This window comes from Mustela lutreola, chromosome 5, assembly GCF_030435805.1.
Source record: "Mustela lutreola isolate mMusLut2 chromosome 5, mMusLut2.pri, whole genome shotgun sequence".
Lineage (NCBI taxonomy): Eukaryota > Metazoa > Chordata > Mammalia > Carnivora > Mustelidae > Mustela > Mustela lutreola.
The window spans coordinates 7,890,231-7,908,703 of NC_081294.1; the positions used below are offsets into that span (position 1 = coordinate 7,890,231).

The 18,473-nt window shown below is 49.5% G+C and overlaps 1 protein-coding gene across 7 annotated transcripts in view; it reads right to left on the reverse strand.

Moving 5' to 3' along the window:
• The window catches only part of ATPSCKMT (ATP synthase c subunit lysine N-methyltransferase), a 240,347-nt gene that overhangs the window by 141,270 nt on the left and 80,604 nt on the right, over positions 1–18,473 (reverse strand). Inside the window, exon 6 of one of the 7 annotated variants that reach the window (XM_059173643.1) lies at positions 14,480–15,516. The exons of 5 other annotated variants lie outside the window; for them this stretch is intronic. In XM_059173643.1, the coding sequence (XP_059029626.1) occupies positions 15,500–15,516 (17 nt within the window). In that variant the 3' untranslated portion in view covers positions 14,480–15,499. Of the gene's footprint in view, positions 1–14,479; positions 15,517–18,473 lie in introns of those variants that run through there. One more of the 7 variants, XM_059173652.1, reaches the window with a different exon arrangement.

Sequence of the window (18,473 nt, forward strand, 5' to 3'; positions counted from 1 at the left end):
TGCTAGGAAATATGTCTTTAAACACTCTTCCCAAACAAGGTCACCTTCTGAGGCTCCAGGCAGAGAGGACGTTGGGGGACACTATTTAACCCAGGACAGAGGGGACAGTGAGGGGTAGGAAAGAAGAGTTGGAACTGGGATTGAAGGAAGGGCAGAGCCGGGTTTCTATAACTTCATTTCCTGAGCTGGTCAGAGCCCCCGAGAAGCGCTCCCCAAAACCCCATGTGACATCCTGGCCTTTGCCGGACTTTTCCTCCATCCCTTGCTGTCCATGGATGAGCGGCTGCCTGAGCTCGCTGGTTCCTCCTCCATCCTGAAGGAATTCCCCAGCCCCTGCCTGCCTCACCTAAGTGTTTGGTTTGCAGAGATGGGTATTAAGTCAGATTTTCTCCCGCTTCATTGCATGATGATTTGGAGCTACTGGGATTTTCAATTTGAAAGAAAATATTTTGATACAGCAATGCCCACAGGACAGCTCTAGGAAGACGCAGTAAAGGACCCTTGAAGCGTCTGGCGAGCTGTGGAATGCGAGTCTATGTACAGACATAACACTTAAAGCCCACTCGTTGGCTTGCTAGTTGGCCCAAAGGGAGATGCAGTTACATGGGAGAGTTTGGGTCAGAATTTTTATTAAAATAAAAGGCTCCAAAAGAGAGAAGGCTTCCAATACCCGTACTGCATCCCACAGACTCAGTGTGGCTCATTTTAATGCAAAATGTACTAAACTACTCAGTTGATGATTTTTTTATAGTAGCACAGACAAAGACATAGCATTAAAAAACACAATTTATTTTTAACAGACTCTTCCTGGGGCAGCTGGGTGGCTCCGTTGCTTAAGCAGCCAACCCTTGATCTTGGCTCAGATCATGATACCAGAGTCATGAGATCAAGCCCTGAATCAGGATCCACACTCAGAGGGGCGTCTGTTTAAGAATCCTCTCTCTCTCTCTCTCTCTCTCGCCCCCTCTGCCCCTCCCCACTCATGCTCTCTGCCCCCCACCAAATAAATAATTTTTTTAAGAGAATCTTCCTCATGATGGGTTTGTCCCATGGTCCCTCATGGTTGAATTCAGGTTACTCCACTCCAGGACCCAAAAATGCTGTGAGTGATGCTCCGTCCTCCTCAGGACATGATACCCGGAAGACTATGACATCCGATCTGCTCCTCATTGGTGATGCTGATTTTCACCGCCTGGCCAAAGCCATGTCCAATTTCTCCCTTGCACACTTGCTCTTTGCCCCCCTGTAATCTCGAGCGGTCTGTAGGGTGACACTGTGAGACCACACGGACACCTTGTTCTTCAAAGCTGCCCCCTCGGGTGATGCCTTGTACCTGCACTGATCTTTAATGGCCAGAAGAGAATTTTCCAACTCCAGCGTGCCCTCCACATGGGCAATTATCTTGTGGGCAAGTGGAAGAGGCGTTTCATTACAGCTGGACAGGGAGAGCTGGACACAGGGTCAAGACGGATACCGCGCCTCCACTCAACAGCCCAACAGCATGGCTGCCCTCACCTGGAGAAAAATGGCACCGATCACTGCTGAGTGCCCCACCTGTAACAGCGGAGGGCAGTGCTGAGCTTCCTGGACAGAACCATCCCTGGGGCGTGGTGGGGGGTGGCTCCCAGCTGGCTCCCTGCTGGCAGGCTGGGGACCTGGGACTCCTCCTTTTATGGAGGGGACAATGCCTCGTCCTCAGAGGGCACCACAGAGTCTGAGTATGAATTTCTTCCTCTGCCCTCAGCGCTTCTGTGAGCTTCACCAGTCACGGACTTACAGGGCCTTCTGCCCCAGAAGGCCCGACCCGGCACCTGGTCTCCCACAAAACATCAGCCGAGGGACATTTTCAATAAGGGAAGTGATTTGATGGTCTCGTGCCTATAGCATTCCCTGAGTCTGGCACATGCCCGCTGCCCAGAAGCAGTTGGCGTGACTCAGTGACGGAAGGGTTCCCTGAAAGCCCGATGACAGCCCCAGCCAGAAGCAAACCTCTGTAAGGCTGTCAGTCTGCCTTGGAGCTGGAGGATTCAGCCAGTGATCAACGAACTCGTGGTGTGACCTTCCCCCACAGCCAGGAGCACAGGCCCAGGGAACAGGGAGGGGAGGTAGCAGCGGCCCCTCTGACCATGCTAGCTGGTAACACACTGGACGTTGAGCTTCCCAGGCCCATGACCTCCACTTATGATCACAACCATGACCGAAGCAGGAAACAGTCATGGATCAACGGGAAGCTGAGCCCCCCGGCACCATGAGTCTTTTTTGGCCTCCTCATGAGGAGGAGGAGTGGGAAATGAGGGGTGGCTTCAAGAAGGACTTTGAAGCCTGGAAGATTTGTTGGCGTATCTCTTCTTTCTCCCTTGCCTCACATTCCTAGTCAGCATGAAACCACAGACCTTGTACTTTCAAGAGAACTGGGTGACTCCAAGATCTCACAGCCTGCACGAATGAGGGGGTGGGTCACCTCCCCAGGGAAGAACCATCCAGGGCAGGGCTGGCTCATGGCAGTGGGCATCAGAGACTGGGCGGCGGGAAAAGCAGCCTCTCCAGGTGCCCTGAGCGGCTGCTAAGTTGGGGGGTGACAGCAGCTGCGTTTACTGTCCTAGTTCTTTATGACTGGCCCCATTTCTATTTTGCTTATATGAAGCATCCAGGCCTGGCTACCAATGTAGGCTTCCCACGGAAATGCGGAGCAAATGAACATCACCTTCCATGAGAACAGCTGGTGGGACTTCGCACGTTGCCTCTGCTGGGGAGGGGAGGACAGAGTGGATGCTGGGCCCAGATCCTTCCATTTGCTCTTCTGGGTCTGTCTCCCCACGTGTGCACCTTGATCTCTGCCCCAGGACGCTGGACTGATGAAACTCTAGGACAGATCCCCAGAGAAGTCTGGCTTCCGGTTGGGTGCAGCCAGTGAGAACCTCAGCAGGAGAAGGAGGAATAGGACAGTGAATCAGGTGCTTAGTCTCTGGTTCCTCACGGGAGACACCTTGGACTGGTAAGGCTTCCATAGAACATCACAGAATGTTCCTCTCAAGGTGGCTTGCTTCAACTGTAATCCCTCCTTCTGGGTTTCAGTAACCTCTGCCTTCCTCCTCCCGGAATGGCCATTTTTCCACTGTTGCTAGCCTTGGTCCCTCTGTTATGCCATAGTTTCCCCGAAACCCGCTATGCCTTTGTAACAAGTTCCTTATAAATAAAACCTCCTTGATTTATCCTAACAGAGCATGCCATTTGTTACCCCTGGGCCTCTAACCAGTACGCAGAGCTTAAATATCATCCCCAGCATCATGGGTGCAAATAGGGACAGGCCAGGACTCGAGACCGAGCTCCTGCAGCCGAGCAAGAAACCGGATGGTTCCCGCTCCAAACCCGCCCCCTTCCAGGGGACAGTCCCCTACAGCCGCCTCTAGTGCCACGACCCCCATGACCAGGCTTCTCTCTGGCTGCTGGAGAGCTCACCCAGAGCACACGAGAAGGGAGGAGGTACCCAGGGGACCTTCCCAATATGACACCCCCATTATGGGACTGGGAACAGGAGACACATGCCCTGTGTCTCTCCCTGTCCCCCACTCCCTGGCCACAAGGGGAAACAACACCTGGCCTCCCACAGAAGCCCTGTGGGACTCCCCTGCAGCGGCCTACGGGGGGTCCTGCTCACTAGCACACCCCTCACCAGCTTCCCGCTCCCCACCTCCCGTCACTATGCCACTCACAAATCACCACCCGCGGAGCCGTGGAAACAGTTTCCACTACACGACTATTGGAATGGCACAAATCAGGACCACGGAGGATGCCAGACACTGGCGAGGACACGGAGCGACGAGGACTCTCCTTCGTCGCCGGCGGGGATGCCCAATGGGACAGCAGCTTTGAAAGACGGCTGGGCAATTTCTTATAAAATTAAACATACTCTTGCCATGAGATCCAGTCAGCACGCCCCTTGGTATTTACCCAAAGAAACTGAAAACTGACATCCAGGCAAAGACCCGCATCTGGATGTTTCTAGCAGCTCGGAGGCAATCACAGAGGTCCACCAGGGCCCTGAGGAAGGACACAGATTCACCCCTCAACAGAGGCGCAGGGGCAGCAGGAGAGGCTGCGGGGGCCTGTCGTCGGGGACCACCGTCTGCCCTGAGACGCCCTCGCACTTCCTGTCGCCTCTTGGCCGTCCTTTCAGGCCCTGGGAAACCTCAAAATCAAATGACTTGATTCTACAAAGTAACTCATTGTTCCCTTTGATCCTCCTGGCCCTGCCCTGGGAAACCTTCCCTTTCCCACCAGAATGTTTTCCGCAACTGTCAGCGCTACTTTGCAGCAAGCAGGTGTGTCCCGATCGGGGTATTACCACGAACTACTCAGCCAAAAGAGTATCTTCCGTGAGATGGATAGGGACCACTTGGGCACAGAGAATTTGTTTCGTCATGACTTAGGGAAGCCACATTCACAAAGCTGTATGAATACTTTCCCTGTAATGGGGGAGCAAAAATATTTAGTAAGTGACCAGATAATGAATGAATCAAACATGGACTATCAGCCAAGATGTGGAAATAATCTCATTACTTGGAACTGAGTGTTTTAATGTTATTCATTAAAATAGATTCTGTCTGTATTGGTGATATATGTGTGCTTAAAATTCATGGAGAAAATGAGCATTTTAATTACAAAATGCTGAAATCATTAATAATTCAAAGATCATTATTCAGCATCCCTTTCGAAGTAACCAAGCCCTTCTAGACAAATCAAACTAGCGCAAGGGCAGGGCCAAAGGTAACTGGGGACAGAGGGAGGGAGGGGAGAGCCAGTCCCCCCACCTGTGGACACAGATGATTTCAATCCGGCCGGCAAAATGCATGAGGCCCCCGGGGATACCGCGGGAGAAAGAAGGACCCGGAGTCGCATGGGAACCATGACTCCCCTGGGATCACAGCCTCTGCTGAGAGACCACAGCCTTGCCCACCCTCTCCACCCCTGCTCTGTCACCGAGAAGCCAAAGGGCCCCCCTCGCCCAGCCCAGGATCGACGGCCCCTCCCCTGGGCTGCCAGCTCTCTGCACTGTCTCAGCTCCATTCTCTCGTCTCCAAAGAGGCACGAAGATCCCCCATTCAGGATGCGCTGCCGATGCGTTCTCTCCTTGCCGACTCCGTGTTACCCACTCAGCAGCCCCCTGAGGCACCGCAGCAGCGACTGTCCTCATGTCACAGAACGGAGCCCCGGGAATGAGGGACTTGCTCAAGGCCACACGGCCTGTGTTTGAAACACAGATGAATGCTGGCGGCCTGCCAGTCCGTGTGACAACCAGTCACAAAGTCACCTTGCGGGGGCGGGGTTCCCACGCCAGGGAGGAGGGTTCGCGTTCAGGCTCTGGTGGCGAGTTACGGCCGTATCTGCCCATCACAGACAGAGGCAAATTCTACTTCCTTCGAGAGGATCCGACAATGCAATGACATGGAAGACCACGGTTCATTCTGTTGTGTCCCCAAGATTTATGAGGGAAGGCGAGGTACTTACAACAGTTGTCGAGTATGTACAAGAGGTTAGTTACACTTAACTTGTACCAAAACAGTAAGGTTTCCAAACTGGCTTGACTTCTTTAAGATAACTAGTTAAGCATTCATCGATTGTACAAACACTTTGGGAAAAAAACTGACGCTCCATCTGTCCCTTCAACGTTAGAGTCACATTTCAAGTGAGAATGCCAGAAAGTGATGTTACACAGGAAGCTTCTGAGCAGGACACATGGAAATGCTTCCTGGGACGACACGACTTAGCCGCCCAGCACAAGCCATGTCCCCCGTGAAACTCTGGCAACCGCGCACTTGACACGGAATCTCCTCAGCTGTTTAAAAGAGTATTTTCAGTGGATTTTGATCCCCTATGTTTTAAGTTGCGTAACTGGCGGGTGGGATTTTGAAAAAATGAGTTGCATCAAAGTCATGAACCCAATTTCTGGAATTTTCGGTAAAATGGGATTTTTATGAATCTTTACCAAACTCATCCATTAACATCTTCAACATGACATTTCCTTCTTCATATGATTGAGTGATTTTTTTTAAAAGGGGGGGGGGGGTCTTTGAGTAAACATGAAATAGATTAACAAAACTGGCTGGCTTAGTCTGCAGAGCGCGCAGCTCTTAATCTCGGGGTTGTGAGTTCAAGCCCTATGCTGGGAGTGGAGATTACTTAAAAATAGATAAAAATTTAAAAAAATAAAATAAAAATAAAATTTTTTAAATAAACAAATAAGTAAATACAAATACATGAAGATTGAATTTGAAAAAGTTCTTGACAAATTTGCAGCAGTTAAGACTCTCAACAACTTATTTTCTGTCAAATAAGTGAGTTTTAAGCACACAGGCTTCCACCGTGTCCAACTTCTTGTTAACAGACCCGCGAGGAGCTGCTGCCTCCTGCTTTCTCTCAGCATGAAGGGGAAGCCAAGGCCTTCCAGAATCTTCCCTCTGGCAGCTCGTTTGTTGCTTTCCACCTAACTTCTTCTCTTTCTCTTCTGTCACAGGGCTCACCTTCTCCACCACACGCACACACACACACCCCAGAGGCTATACTTGCTTGGAGTATTTTTTAATAAAACTTTCAGAGTTCCTGTAGAGTAAATTGGCAATTTCCTTTTGAACCAAAATCCATGATATATCATGAACGTGCCCCCAGCGGCCAGCAATAGGAATTCTTTCCAGTATTACCCAAAAATCAATCCAACCTTCCCTCACTTATGTATTATCAGGGATAGGCACCTACAGACTCAGAGGATGTGGCCCAAAGTTGACATTCCTTTATTCCTTTGTTTCAGGCCTGACTTCGAGTTCATCCCTTAGGCAGACTCCTGGTGCCAGGATAGAGCCCAGTGCCTTAGGTTCAAGTCCTCGACGGATCCATGCACAGCGGCCCATGGCACAACCCAGTGCCAGCAGCCACCTGCAGAGAGAGTGTGACGTGGTCCCCCCCAGGCTCCTAGCCGACCCTGGGATAAGCTGCAGCTGAGACAGCAGAACATCACGAAGCTGGCTGGAAAGACCTGCCACAATTCACTCAAAATCACAGAAGTAACTTGTAATCTGAAGGCTCCATCCTGGGGTGGGGTGAATTGCATCCTTCATGTGCATTTCATGTTCAAATCCCAGACCCTGCCCCTCCCCACTCCCGCCAATGCAATCTGATTTGAAAATAAGGTCCTTATAGGTGAATAAGTGAAGATGAGGTCATTAGGGCGGGCCCTAATCCAGCAGGACTGGGTCCTTATGGAAGGGGAAATCTGGACACAGACATAGATATGCACAGAGGGAAGACGATGTGAGGAAGGCCAGTGATGACAAGGGCAGAGGTCAGCATGGTGCAGCTGCAAGCCAAGGGACACCAGGCATTGCTGGCCACCAGCAGGAGCTGGAAGAGACAAGGAGGGATGCTCACCCCAGGAGATCGCCAAGGAAGAGAGCATCTTCTGTTTTTCCTCCCACCATCCCAAGCAGTAAGCTTGTACACTGTGATCACAAGAAGGCTGCTGCACCTCCCGGCATCTTGTCTGTATTCCAAGCAGGAAGAAGTGGCTTTGTCTTCTTATCTGCTGAGGAATGCCCTCCCACTGGAATTCTGCCTGTTGCTTTGAGTGTGTGACCTTCATCACATGGCTGGCCTGAGTTGCAAAGGACACTGGGACATCAAGTATCTTTATGTAAGGTTAGTGCCCACCCAAATGAATTTCAGTTTTTAGAGTAAAGAAGGAACGACATTTCTTTATACCACACGCAAAAATAGACTCAAAATGGATGAACAACCTAGGCGTGAGACAGAAATCCATCAAAATCCTTAAAGAGAACACAGGCAGCAACCTCTTTGACCTCAGCCACAGAGACTTCTTCCTAGAAACATCACCAAAGTCAAGGGAAACAAAAGCAAAAATGAACTATCAGGGTTTCATCAAGATAAAAACTTGTGCACAACAAAGGAGACAGTCAAGAAAACCAAAAGACAACCTCCTGAATGGGAGAAGATATTTGCAAATGACATATCAGATAAAGGGCTAGTATCCAAAAATCTATAAAGAACTTACCAAACTGAACATCCAAAGAACAAATAACCTAATCAAGAAATGGGCAGAAGACATGAGCAGATATTTCTGCAAAGAAGACATCGAACTGATCAACAGACACATGAAAAAGTGCTCCACGTCACTCGGCATCAGGGAAATACAAATCAAAACCACAATGAGATACCACCTCACACCAGTCAGAATGGCTAAAATTACAAGTGAGGAAATGAGAGATGTTGGCGAGGCTATGGATAAAGAACCCTCCTACACTGTTGGTGGGAATGCAAGCAAGTGTGGCCACTCTGGAAAACAGCATGGAGGTTCCTTGAAGAGTTGAAAATAGAGCTACTCTACGACCCAGAAATCGCACTACTGGGTATTTACCCTAAAGATACAAATGCAGTGATCTGAAGGGGCCCGTGCACCTGAATATTTACAGCAGCAATGTCCACAATAGCCAAACTATGGAAAGAACCTAGATGTCCACCAGCAGATGAATGGATAAAGAATATGTGGTGTATATATATATACAATACAATATTGTGCAGCCATCAAAAAAATGAAATCTTGTCATTTGCAATGACATGGATAGAACCAGAGGGTATTATGCTGAGCGAAATAAGCCAATCAAAGAAAGATGATTATCATATAATCTCACTGATATGTGGAATCTGAGAAACAAGACAGAAGATCATGGGAGAAGAGAGGAAGAAATGAAATGGAATGAAACCAGAGACAGAGACAAACCATAAGAGACTCTTAATCTGAGGAAACAAACTGAGGGTTGTGGAGTACGGGAGGTGGGGGGAGGCATGGGGTGGCTGGGTGATGGACGTTGGGGAGGGTATGCGCTGTGGTATGGGTAAGAGCATGGTGAATTGTGTAAGACTGATGAATCACAGACCTGTATCCCTGAAGCAAATAATACATTATGTGTTAATTTAAAAAAACATAAAGTAAAAAAAAAAAAAGAAGGAAGGACAGTAGCTATACCCCCTGGTCCATTCCCAGGTACATAACAGATTTCATTGTTATTACAAATGGGATTATTTTTTCCTATTATCATTTCTAATAAGTTATTGTTAGCACGAGGAAAATTACTGATCTTTGTATGTTCAACTTATGTTCAGCATTCCTACTAACATATTGACTCTAATTATTTATCAGGTGATTCACTGGTATTTTGAATTTAACAATTATAACATCTGACCATTGTTGCTTCCTTTCCAATTTGTATTTCTTTTCCTGAAATTCGGCTAAGATATATAACAGAGCAGCAGTGACTTGACTTTAATCTTGTTTTCTCATTAAAAATGATGGCTCCTCCAGTTGTTGGGTGTATCTTTTTTATCAGTTCGGAGGGTTCCCTTTGATCCACTTTCTGGGTGTTTATACGCTGGGTGAGGTGGGGGCAGGTAGCATCTATCGTGAAAATCATGGATTTTTTTTTCTTCATTTAAGACAGGCACACTTGTAACTGTTCTTTTCTGAACCAACCCTACTGGCTCAAGATGTATTAGTCCATTAATAAACTGTAGGATTCAATTTGCTAATATTTTCATTATGGTTTTTGCATGGATATTCACACGTGTAATGAATCCCTGGTTTTTTCCTTCTTCTCTCCTTGCGGAGTTCCATAATAGGGTTTTTACTAACTTCATAAAGTGGTCTGGTTCATTTTTCCTATTTTTCTTCTCTCTGGAACCGTTTCACCAGATCTGGATTACTCGTTCCTTAAATTACTTTGTAGCATTCACCTACTGAACAATATCAACTCAGCGCTTCTTGCTTATCGATCTTTGTCCATCATTTCCATTTATTTTACAATCATCTCTGTATTCAAGTTTTCTACTTGTTTTGGGGTCAAACTCAATTATTTATATTTAAGAAGTTTTCAATATCAGCTACTTCCTTAATGTACTAATATAAAAATAGTCAACTTTTTAATAGTTTTTTATAAGATTTTTATTTATTTATTTGACAGAGAGAGATCACAAGTAGGCAGAGACGCAGGCAGAGAGAGAGGAAGGGAAGCAGGCTCCCTGTCGAGCAGAGAGCCTGATGCGGGACTCGATCCCAGAACCCAGCGATCATGACCTGAGCCGAAGGCAGAGGCTTAACCCACTGAGCCACCCAGGCACCCCTCTTTAATAGTTTTTAAGGGTCAATGTATCCATAGACTTTTTGTTTCCTTTTGATATTTATTTATGCTTAATTTCTCTTGTTGATTATAACTGCCAAAAGTTTGCCAATTTCATTAATCATTTCAAAGAACTTATTTTTGATTTTGATGAACTCTGAGGGACCTTTTAGCTTTCTGGTTCATTAATTTCTGCTCTTACCTTATTTCCTTCCTTCTGCCTTTATTAGATGTATTTTGTTGTTCCTTTTTATAGTTTCTCAAGGCAAAAGCTTAACTAATTTCTTTTCAGTCTTTCTTGTTTTCTAAGAAATGTACTTCTACTTCTGGCTGTAAATTCCCATGGGAGGACCGTTTTGGCTTCATCTCACCAACTGTTTTCTTGTTAAAACATTAATTATGTAGAAGACATTTTTTAATGTCCCCATGTTTGTGGGGAATGTTCTGCCTATCCTTTTGTTGGTGGTTACCATCTTCATTGCATTGCCCTGAAAGGAGGGGACTCCATGACTCCAGTCTTGGAAAACTGTGCGTTTTTCTTTGTTGCCTCGGACACGGTTAATTTTTATACATTTTCCTATGTATTTAAAGAAGAAAGAGTATACTCGATTGGCTGTCAAGTTAAATCCTTCAAATCCCTGATATTCTTATTAGTTATTCTTTTACTTGATCCATCCTCTCTTGAGAACTATGTTTGTTTCCTGGGGCTGCTGTCACAAATCACTACAGAGGTAGGGGCTCACACCAACAGGAATTTCTTCTCTCAAGGTTCTGGAACCAGAAGCCCAAAATCAAGGTGTCGGCAGGGCCACACTCCTTCCTGAGACCCTGGGAGAGACCCACCCAGCGCCGCCTCTGGTACTGGCGGCGGCCCCATCCCGGGCTGGCGGCCACATCACTGCCACCCCTCCCTCTGGCTCCATGTCACCTTCTCTGTGCCTGTCTGGTGTCCCTCTGCTTCTCTCCTTTAAGGACACTTCTGAGGTCGGGTTCACCTGGTGGATCAGGAGGACCTCACCTCAAGACTCTGAACAAATTACCTCTGCAAAGACTTTTTCCTAACAAAGTGATACGCAGACGTTCTGGGGCCTGGGACATGAATGTGTCTACAGGGCTACCATTCTGCTCACTACCGGTGTGTGTGGCAGGGGGGTGGTTAAAATCTCTTCCACTCGGTGTTTGTCAATTTCTCCTTATAATTCAAGGAAATGTTGCTCTATAGATCACAAGGATATGACAGCAAGTGTCCACGGTGCCCCAACGATGTTCTCTCCCTGGTGCCTTTTTACTTTTCTGAACACGAAATGTCTGTCTCTGCCCTTCCTAGTACCTTCCATCTTGAGTTCTAACTTATCTGTATTATACTGCCACATTATCTTTTTTAATTAATTTTCAAACTTTCAGAGTCATTTTGTCTCCACTTGATTTTATTTCATTTTTATATCATCACAACTGATAAATCTGGCCTTATCTCTGCCATTGGGATTACTTTTCCTCCTCACCCTCTTCCTGTAGGTCCCTCGTCACCCGGTCTATCTTCCCCGAACGGGGCCACTACTCACTCCTCCGCACCGCTGACACGCAGGCTCAGCTGGGTGTTTTCAAGTTCAATTACAATGTCCACGGTTGGTTTGAGTCATACGAAGGAAGCCACAGCTCTCCCCAAAGCACACCAGTCACGGCCTTCTTACAAGTACAAGTTCCGATGCAACCAGTTACAATTTCCATTTTGCGAGAGCCCCAGCAACAAAACCTCTTGGTCTTTATGAAATTTCAAGGGAACGCGCTATTTTGAAAATGTATCCCATCACGCAGCTCTTTGGTTGAATAATAATAATAATAATAATAGTTTTGAAGTATCCTGCAGACACAGCCAAAGAACACACATTGAGGGTAAGCTGGGAAAGGTGCTCGGTTTCAAGGCAGGGAAGGAAAGCCAAGGAGCCCCGTCGTTTGACATCGTCACGCACTGCCTTTTTGTGAACCACGCTGCGGCGGAGCGGACTCTGAAAAGGAGAGAGTTACATAAGGGACCAGTGTGCTCGGAGGGAGCAGGACCACGGAGGCAGAGCGCGTTTCTGTGCCACTCAGAGCAAGTGTTCTTGGCTCAATTCACCTGCAGCTGCTGAGCTAGTAAAATCTGAGAAGAGAAGGAACACAGTGACTAAAGAAGACAGAAATGAAAGAAGAGAGTGCAGCCAAGAGAATCCCCAGATAAGACAGAGGCATTAGAGAGAAAAGGAATTTATAACCCAGAGAACACACTTAGCAGAGCCTTCTCCCTTTTCTCCTATCTGTGTTCAACTCATCCGGGTTCAAATAAAAGAATGCTCTGTCCCGGTCATTATTCATGCTTCTTTTAAAGGCAGAAATTCCAGCATAGGCAATTTCAGTGGGAACTGAACTATTCATTTACCGGAGTCTTTGCTTACGACTGTTGTAGCCAGGCGAGCACAAAAGGACCCAGCACGCGCGGAGAGTGGGGCTGGTGTCCTCTCTCCTGTGAGGCCGAGAGGGCCTTGCCTGACCCAGAATGAGTGTGGGTTATAAAATCTCAGCAAGGCCAAGGGCAGAGGAAACACCCACTTGGCGAGGGAAGCCGTAAACCAGACAGAAAGACATCCTCCGCCCGCTCTGCCAGGACAGTTTCAGGCCTGGGGTTTAAATCGTTCTGTGAACCGGTTTCCACATCTGTTACCCGGTGACGGAGCAGCCACAAGCTCAGAACTGCTGGGAGGAGCTGCAGGAAGTGCCGGGGAGGCACACGGTGTCCCTCACCCCGAGACGGGCACCCCAAGCTCCGCCCAGCGGGAATAAGTAAGGGCCTCGGGGACCCTGGTCACCTGGTTCCCTGAATGGCCAGAGCAGGGCTTTCTCACGACGGGTATCTCCAAGCATGAAACCAGGGGTGAGCCCACCCATGCCATCTGTGCCCTGGGGAGCAGAGCAAGTGCTTCTTTGCAAGGGACTGTCCATCTGACTCCAGAAACCCTCCGTGAGGGACAGAAGAGCTGGGTAAGCGCTTCCAGCTGCCTCTGTCTTCAATAGGACCAGGGAGCTAACGCTACATGACCCTGCTCTCTCCAGAGCACTCTAGGCAGGCCCTTCCAGAACATTCTCCACACTTCCCTGGGAGACTAAGCTGTCTCCGATATATTCAGTGCCCAGCTGTGAAACCCCTGCTGCCCCAGTCCCCTCCATGGCATCCCTATGGCTCCTCCTTCCCAGGGAAGCCCTCCCCCCACCCCTGACTCCAGGACTGCACCATCCACCTCCTTCCATGGGGACTCACTGGTCTGGGCCCTTGTGACGGACACGGGTCAGGTGAACCAGCTACGCACCATCCCCCGTTTCTAGCAGATGCCGGGTCTCCTGCTGGAGAAGCGCCTCTCCCACGGGCTGCCTCCTTTGTACCGCGGCGCCGAGACAGTAAACCCAGGAGCTGGAGGGTCCCTGGTGCACCCCCACTGGAGCTCTGGGGAGGCTGACGGCAGGGGGCCTAATTTTCGGCAACCACGTGAGAAGTAAGGGACCCACCCCGACCCTTTTGCCGCCCCCACCCCGTCTGCAAAGATAGTCATTGCCCCGGACTCCCCCAGAGGAACAGCCAGGGTCCCCGAGTCACCAGGTGAGCCTTGCCCGGCCGCCAGGAATGTCTTCCCCGGACTCGCACAGAACGCAAGTACCACTAGGTCCAGCCACTGGCTTTTTACTTGCTGCACGAGCTAAAGCTGCCCAACAAAGGTGGGCAAAAAAGCACCAAAAAGACCACACGCAGAAGAGTGGGTCGTTCTGAGAGAGAGAACCAGTCCGACTCTGTGCTCTGTTTTGCTCTGAACGTTCCACAGTGACCGTCTTCCAGGTCTGGTGGGATCTGCGCCTAGTCCCCCTGCCCCACTCTGAAATCTCTCGCTGGTTCAGTTTGAAGTCACAAATCCATAACCGCCCCGTAGTCCCGGCCGGCCCATGGTCTCGGGGTTCAGCCAGCCCTGGGGCTCCCGGTAGCGGGGAGGGCACCGTCCCGCCGGCCCCACCCCGACTCTCCCCTGGGCCCCAGGAACTGCCTAGACCTGCGGGGTCTGCAAGGGGCCGGGGAGGGTGAGAGACCCAGAGCAAGTGTTGGGGGGGCCTCCACCGGGAGGAGAGGGAGCAGCGAAGGCCCCTCAGACGCTGTGTGGCCTGATTTGGGGCAGGGAACGTCAGGGGTATGGGTCTTTCTTCCGCCCGGTTTCCTCTCTCCTATAAAGCACAGCCGAGCTCGGACCCCTCCGTCTCTGAACACTCGGAAGCGCCCACATCTACCAGGAACTAGGAGGCTGGAGCTGCCGTTCAGCGGAGCTAAGCTTCCAGCCCAGTTCCTGCAGGACCGCACAGCCTGGCTCCGCTCTGACCACCTGCCTGTGCGACGGCCACTCCCGTCCTCCCGCACTCTCTAGCCAGCCGGCCCTGAGTCCCCAGCCCTGCCTCCCGGTCCACAGGACCCAACGTCCTAAACACCAGCCAGAGACATAGCCCTGCAAAAGAGTTCGGTTTGTCCAATCATTCTTTCTTTTTTTTTTTTTTTTTAATTCTGCGTATTGACTCTATATCCTACAACTTTAGGAAATTTGTTTATCTGTTCCAACAGTTTTTTGGTGGAATCATAGGGTTTTCTATCTCATGTCATCTGCAAATAGTGATGGTTTTATTGCTTTACCATTTGGAGGTCTTTAATTTCTTTGTCTTGCCGGACTGCTCTCCAGGTCCTTCTCCTGTGAGCATTTATTGAGCACTTGCTGTGAGCCAAGGGGACTGCAGGCGCCCCAGCCCCAAGGATGGTGAGGCACCCACGTCCCTGTTCCCAAGAACCACAGTCGTGAAGGCCCCAGGGAAGTAGTTACAGCGCGAGCCCCATAGAGGCCTCACACAGGCAAGGAATGGGCTGTGACAGGGTTACTGCAGCTGCGAGGGAACCCCAAGACCTCCCCACACACAGCCAGTCCCCACATCCTGTTCAAGGTGCCCAGACTGGTCAGCCCTCTGCTGACCTGTATGGTGGATTCAGTCAAGCAATACACCTCCTCGATGTGACACGATGACGTCCTTGGCCGGGGCCTGTGGATGAGGCCTCCATGCCCCCAGGCCGGAGACACTGTGGAGAATGGTCTTTCCACTTCCTGGGCTGCCCACAGGGCTGAGTCCCCCCCAGACCTGCTCAGTTTTCCCGGCACCCTGTGGGTAAGCAATGTCTTCTTATGTAGCAGAGTGTCCTGCCCACGTCCACGCTTCTCAATCCCGGTGTTTACGTCTCACTGCCACACTAGGATACTTGCATGAAATCAACAATAATAAATTCCTAGAAAAGAGAAAGGGAAAGAAAGACATGCAAAAGACACACCTCAATTTTTTCTGATTAGCCTCAGTAGACATAATGTTACTCTATTGAAGCGCCGCAGACGTTTCCAAACACTCTCGGTTCTGAGCTTATCTGTGTCACTGCAGAAAGTGTAATAGTTCTGGAGCCCTCGGGGAGGTGCTGTCCCAGACCCGGGGCAGACGGGTCTACTGTCCCCTCGCCCACGTGTCCTCTGCGGCCGCTTTCATGGACCACAGAGCTGAGTGGCTGAGACGAGCATTTCCTCTCTGGCCCTTTACAGAAGGTGTTGCCTACCCTGGCCTGGACTGCCTCAAGGACACTGTCTGCCCGTCCCAGCATGTCAGGTCTCCTCCCCTCCAGGGACGGCGAGAACGTTACATCAGCAGCAACAACGACATCACATGCATGCGTGGACCCTCTCCTCCGGCTTCGGGAACGAATGACCATGCACGTGGTGGCTTACAGTGACAGGAATTTCTTCTCTCCTGGATCTGGAGGCCAGAAGGCTGAAATCAAAGTGTTGGCAGGGCCATGCTCCCTCCTCTAGGGGAGGATCCTTCCTGTCCCCCTAACCCCAGCTTCCTGGGGCTCCCTGCGATCCTTGGCTTCTGGCCCCATCACTCCAAACTCCGCCTCGTCTTCTCACCTCCATCTTCTCTGTGTGTCTATTGTTTCCTCTTCTGTCTCTTATGGGGCCACTGAATTTAGGACTCATTGGTATCACCCAAGATGATCTGATCTCAGGATCTTCAACTTGATAACATCTGTGAGGACCCTCTTTCCAAATAAGGTCATATTCACACATTCCTGGGGTTACAGTATGGACCTATCTTTTGGGGGCCCCCATTCAGCCCACTACATGGTGTTTGCTCCGTGCCAGGCAGTGTTCCCATGCTAACCTTAGCCTCATAACATATTGATGAAGAAGGGACTATTGTTGTCTCCAAAGTTAAATGAGGAAAAAGGAAGGTGTTTCCAAGGGTTGGTCAGCAGAGACAGTGGGCAGTTGTAGTCCAAGGCATTGCTAGCCCACGTGGCACTTTCCTGCAAATTATTCAAAAGGACCCCTTCTTCAAGACTTTCATCCAAAAAAAAAAAAAAAAAAAATCATAATATACCAATCTTTGTTAGAACAAGACATTTACTGCCACCTGCTGGAAAACTTTAGTAAAGTACACAAATCCACAATGTCTGTGATGTGAGTGAGTGGTGCCCCCTGCAAATGAGTACCATTGTGCAATGCGCAACCTGCACAACTGTACAGAGCAGCTCTGTGTTGATGATGAGGCCGGAGGGGCAACAGAGGCCAGGCCAATCCGAAAAGCGGGATCCAAGGGTAAGAGGGAACCTCTGGATAGACCAAATGTTGCTGGTATCAGCCTCTGGCATTTTAACTGCTGGTGGAGAAGTCTGAAGGGAAGTGAAGGCACAAGCAAATTCATCCTTTCCATAGACGCTGTGGCCTCAAAGACTGCACGCCGGGAGCATGTGAAGCAGACCTGCCCCCTGCACGCTGCTCTCTAGCTGCCCACTGGAGCAGGGCCCACCTTCAGAGTGCACACATGAACCCCAAGTCTCAGAAACAAGTACAAGAGAGTCATAAAGAAAGCAGCAACTTTAAGGTTGTCTATCTGAACTTGAACCGACTGTGCAAGTCTATGAATTGCCTCTTATCCATCGGTGTTCCCACCACAATGCAGTCTCTAGTCCACACCACCCGGGGCAGCTGGGGTGGAGGCAGGTGCCCTTTACCCTGGCACGGAGGAGGCCACACCAATTCCTCTTCAGGCTCCATGACAAGTCAGGCTGTCCTAAGGGCCGGCTACCCCCATCTCCTCCTAGGGCCCTCCAGACTGTTGCCCCATAATACCAATACAAATAATACCCCACTCCAATCATAGTGGTGACATAGTACTCTTCTGGGTTGGTTGGTCTCTTTTCTTTATGTTATTTTTTTTCCTGGTAAGTAAGTTTTGGGGGGCACTTTTGGGTTCACAGCAAAACTGAGCACCAAGTACAGAGGTTCCTATAAACACACACACACACAGCTTCCCCTGATATCAACAGCCCTTTTTAAAATGTGTAAGTCTCTTATCAGCACTTTTTCATGAAGGAGAAGTAAAATCAACTGCAAGATACACTTCACAAATGGGGGCAGAAAATCACAAGAGGAGCCGAGCACTTAAAATAATTCACATACATACACACACACACACACACACACACATACATACACACACACACACACATACACACACACACACACACGCGCACGCACACGCAGCACAGCTAGGACACACGTGAGCCATTTTTACAACCTATTAGGTGCTTGGACAATTCCAGATTTGTCAAGGTTCTCGGTTCTCTGAGAGTACCTCCTGGGTTGTTTCTGGGGTAACTCAACGAGATCTGCAAAACTTGAGGTTGACTTTTTACAGAAGGGACAGTAAACAGAGGGAGAACCCTCGAGAGTTCTACTTTTCCATGTAAGCCCCACAGGATGGGGGATGGGCCCTCCGCACCAAAGGGCCGCTCTTCTCACCCCAGCCCTGGGTATAATGGACACAGGGGGACCTCGTCCTAGGAGTGTGGTGAGGAGTGTCTGAAGAGTTCAGGAGATCGTCAGAAAACATGCTACTCTAGCCACCTGCTAGAAGATCCGTATATTTAATATGACCGGAAGCAAATGCCCATTCAAATTTCACTGCATCCTCTGGGTAAGTTGCATAACTGCGGTCATCACCGACGAAGCACAATGACCACCTTTGTGAAAGGGTCCCTGGAAGACAGGGGTCCTGGACGGCGTTACCGACGACACAGCATCACGAGGGACAGCGAACCAGCCTGCAGTCTGTGCAGCGGGCAATGGCAAAGGCAGGATGGGCTGTGCTTTTTCAACACGCATCAGTTCTGGAGAGCCATGCTGTTGGGAATAA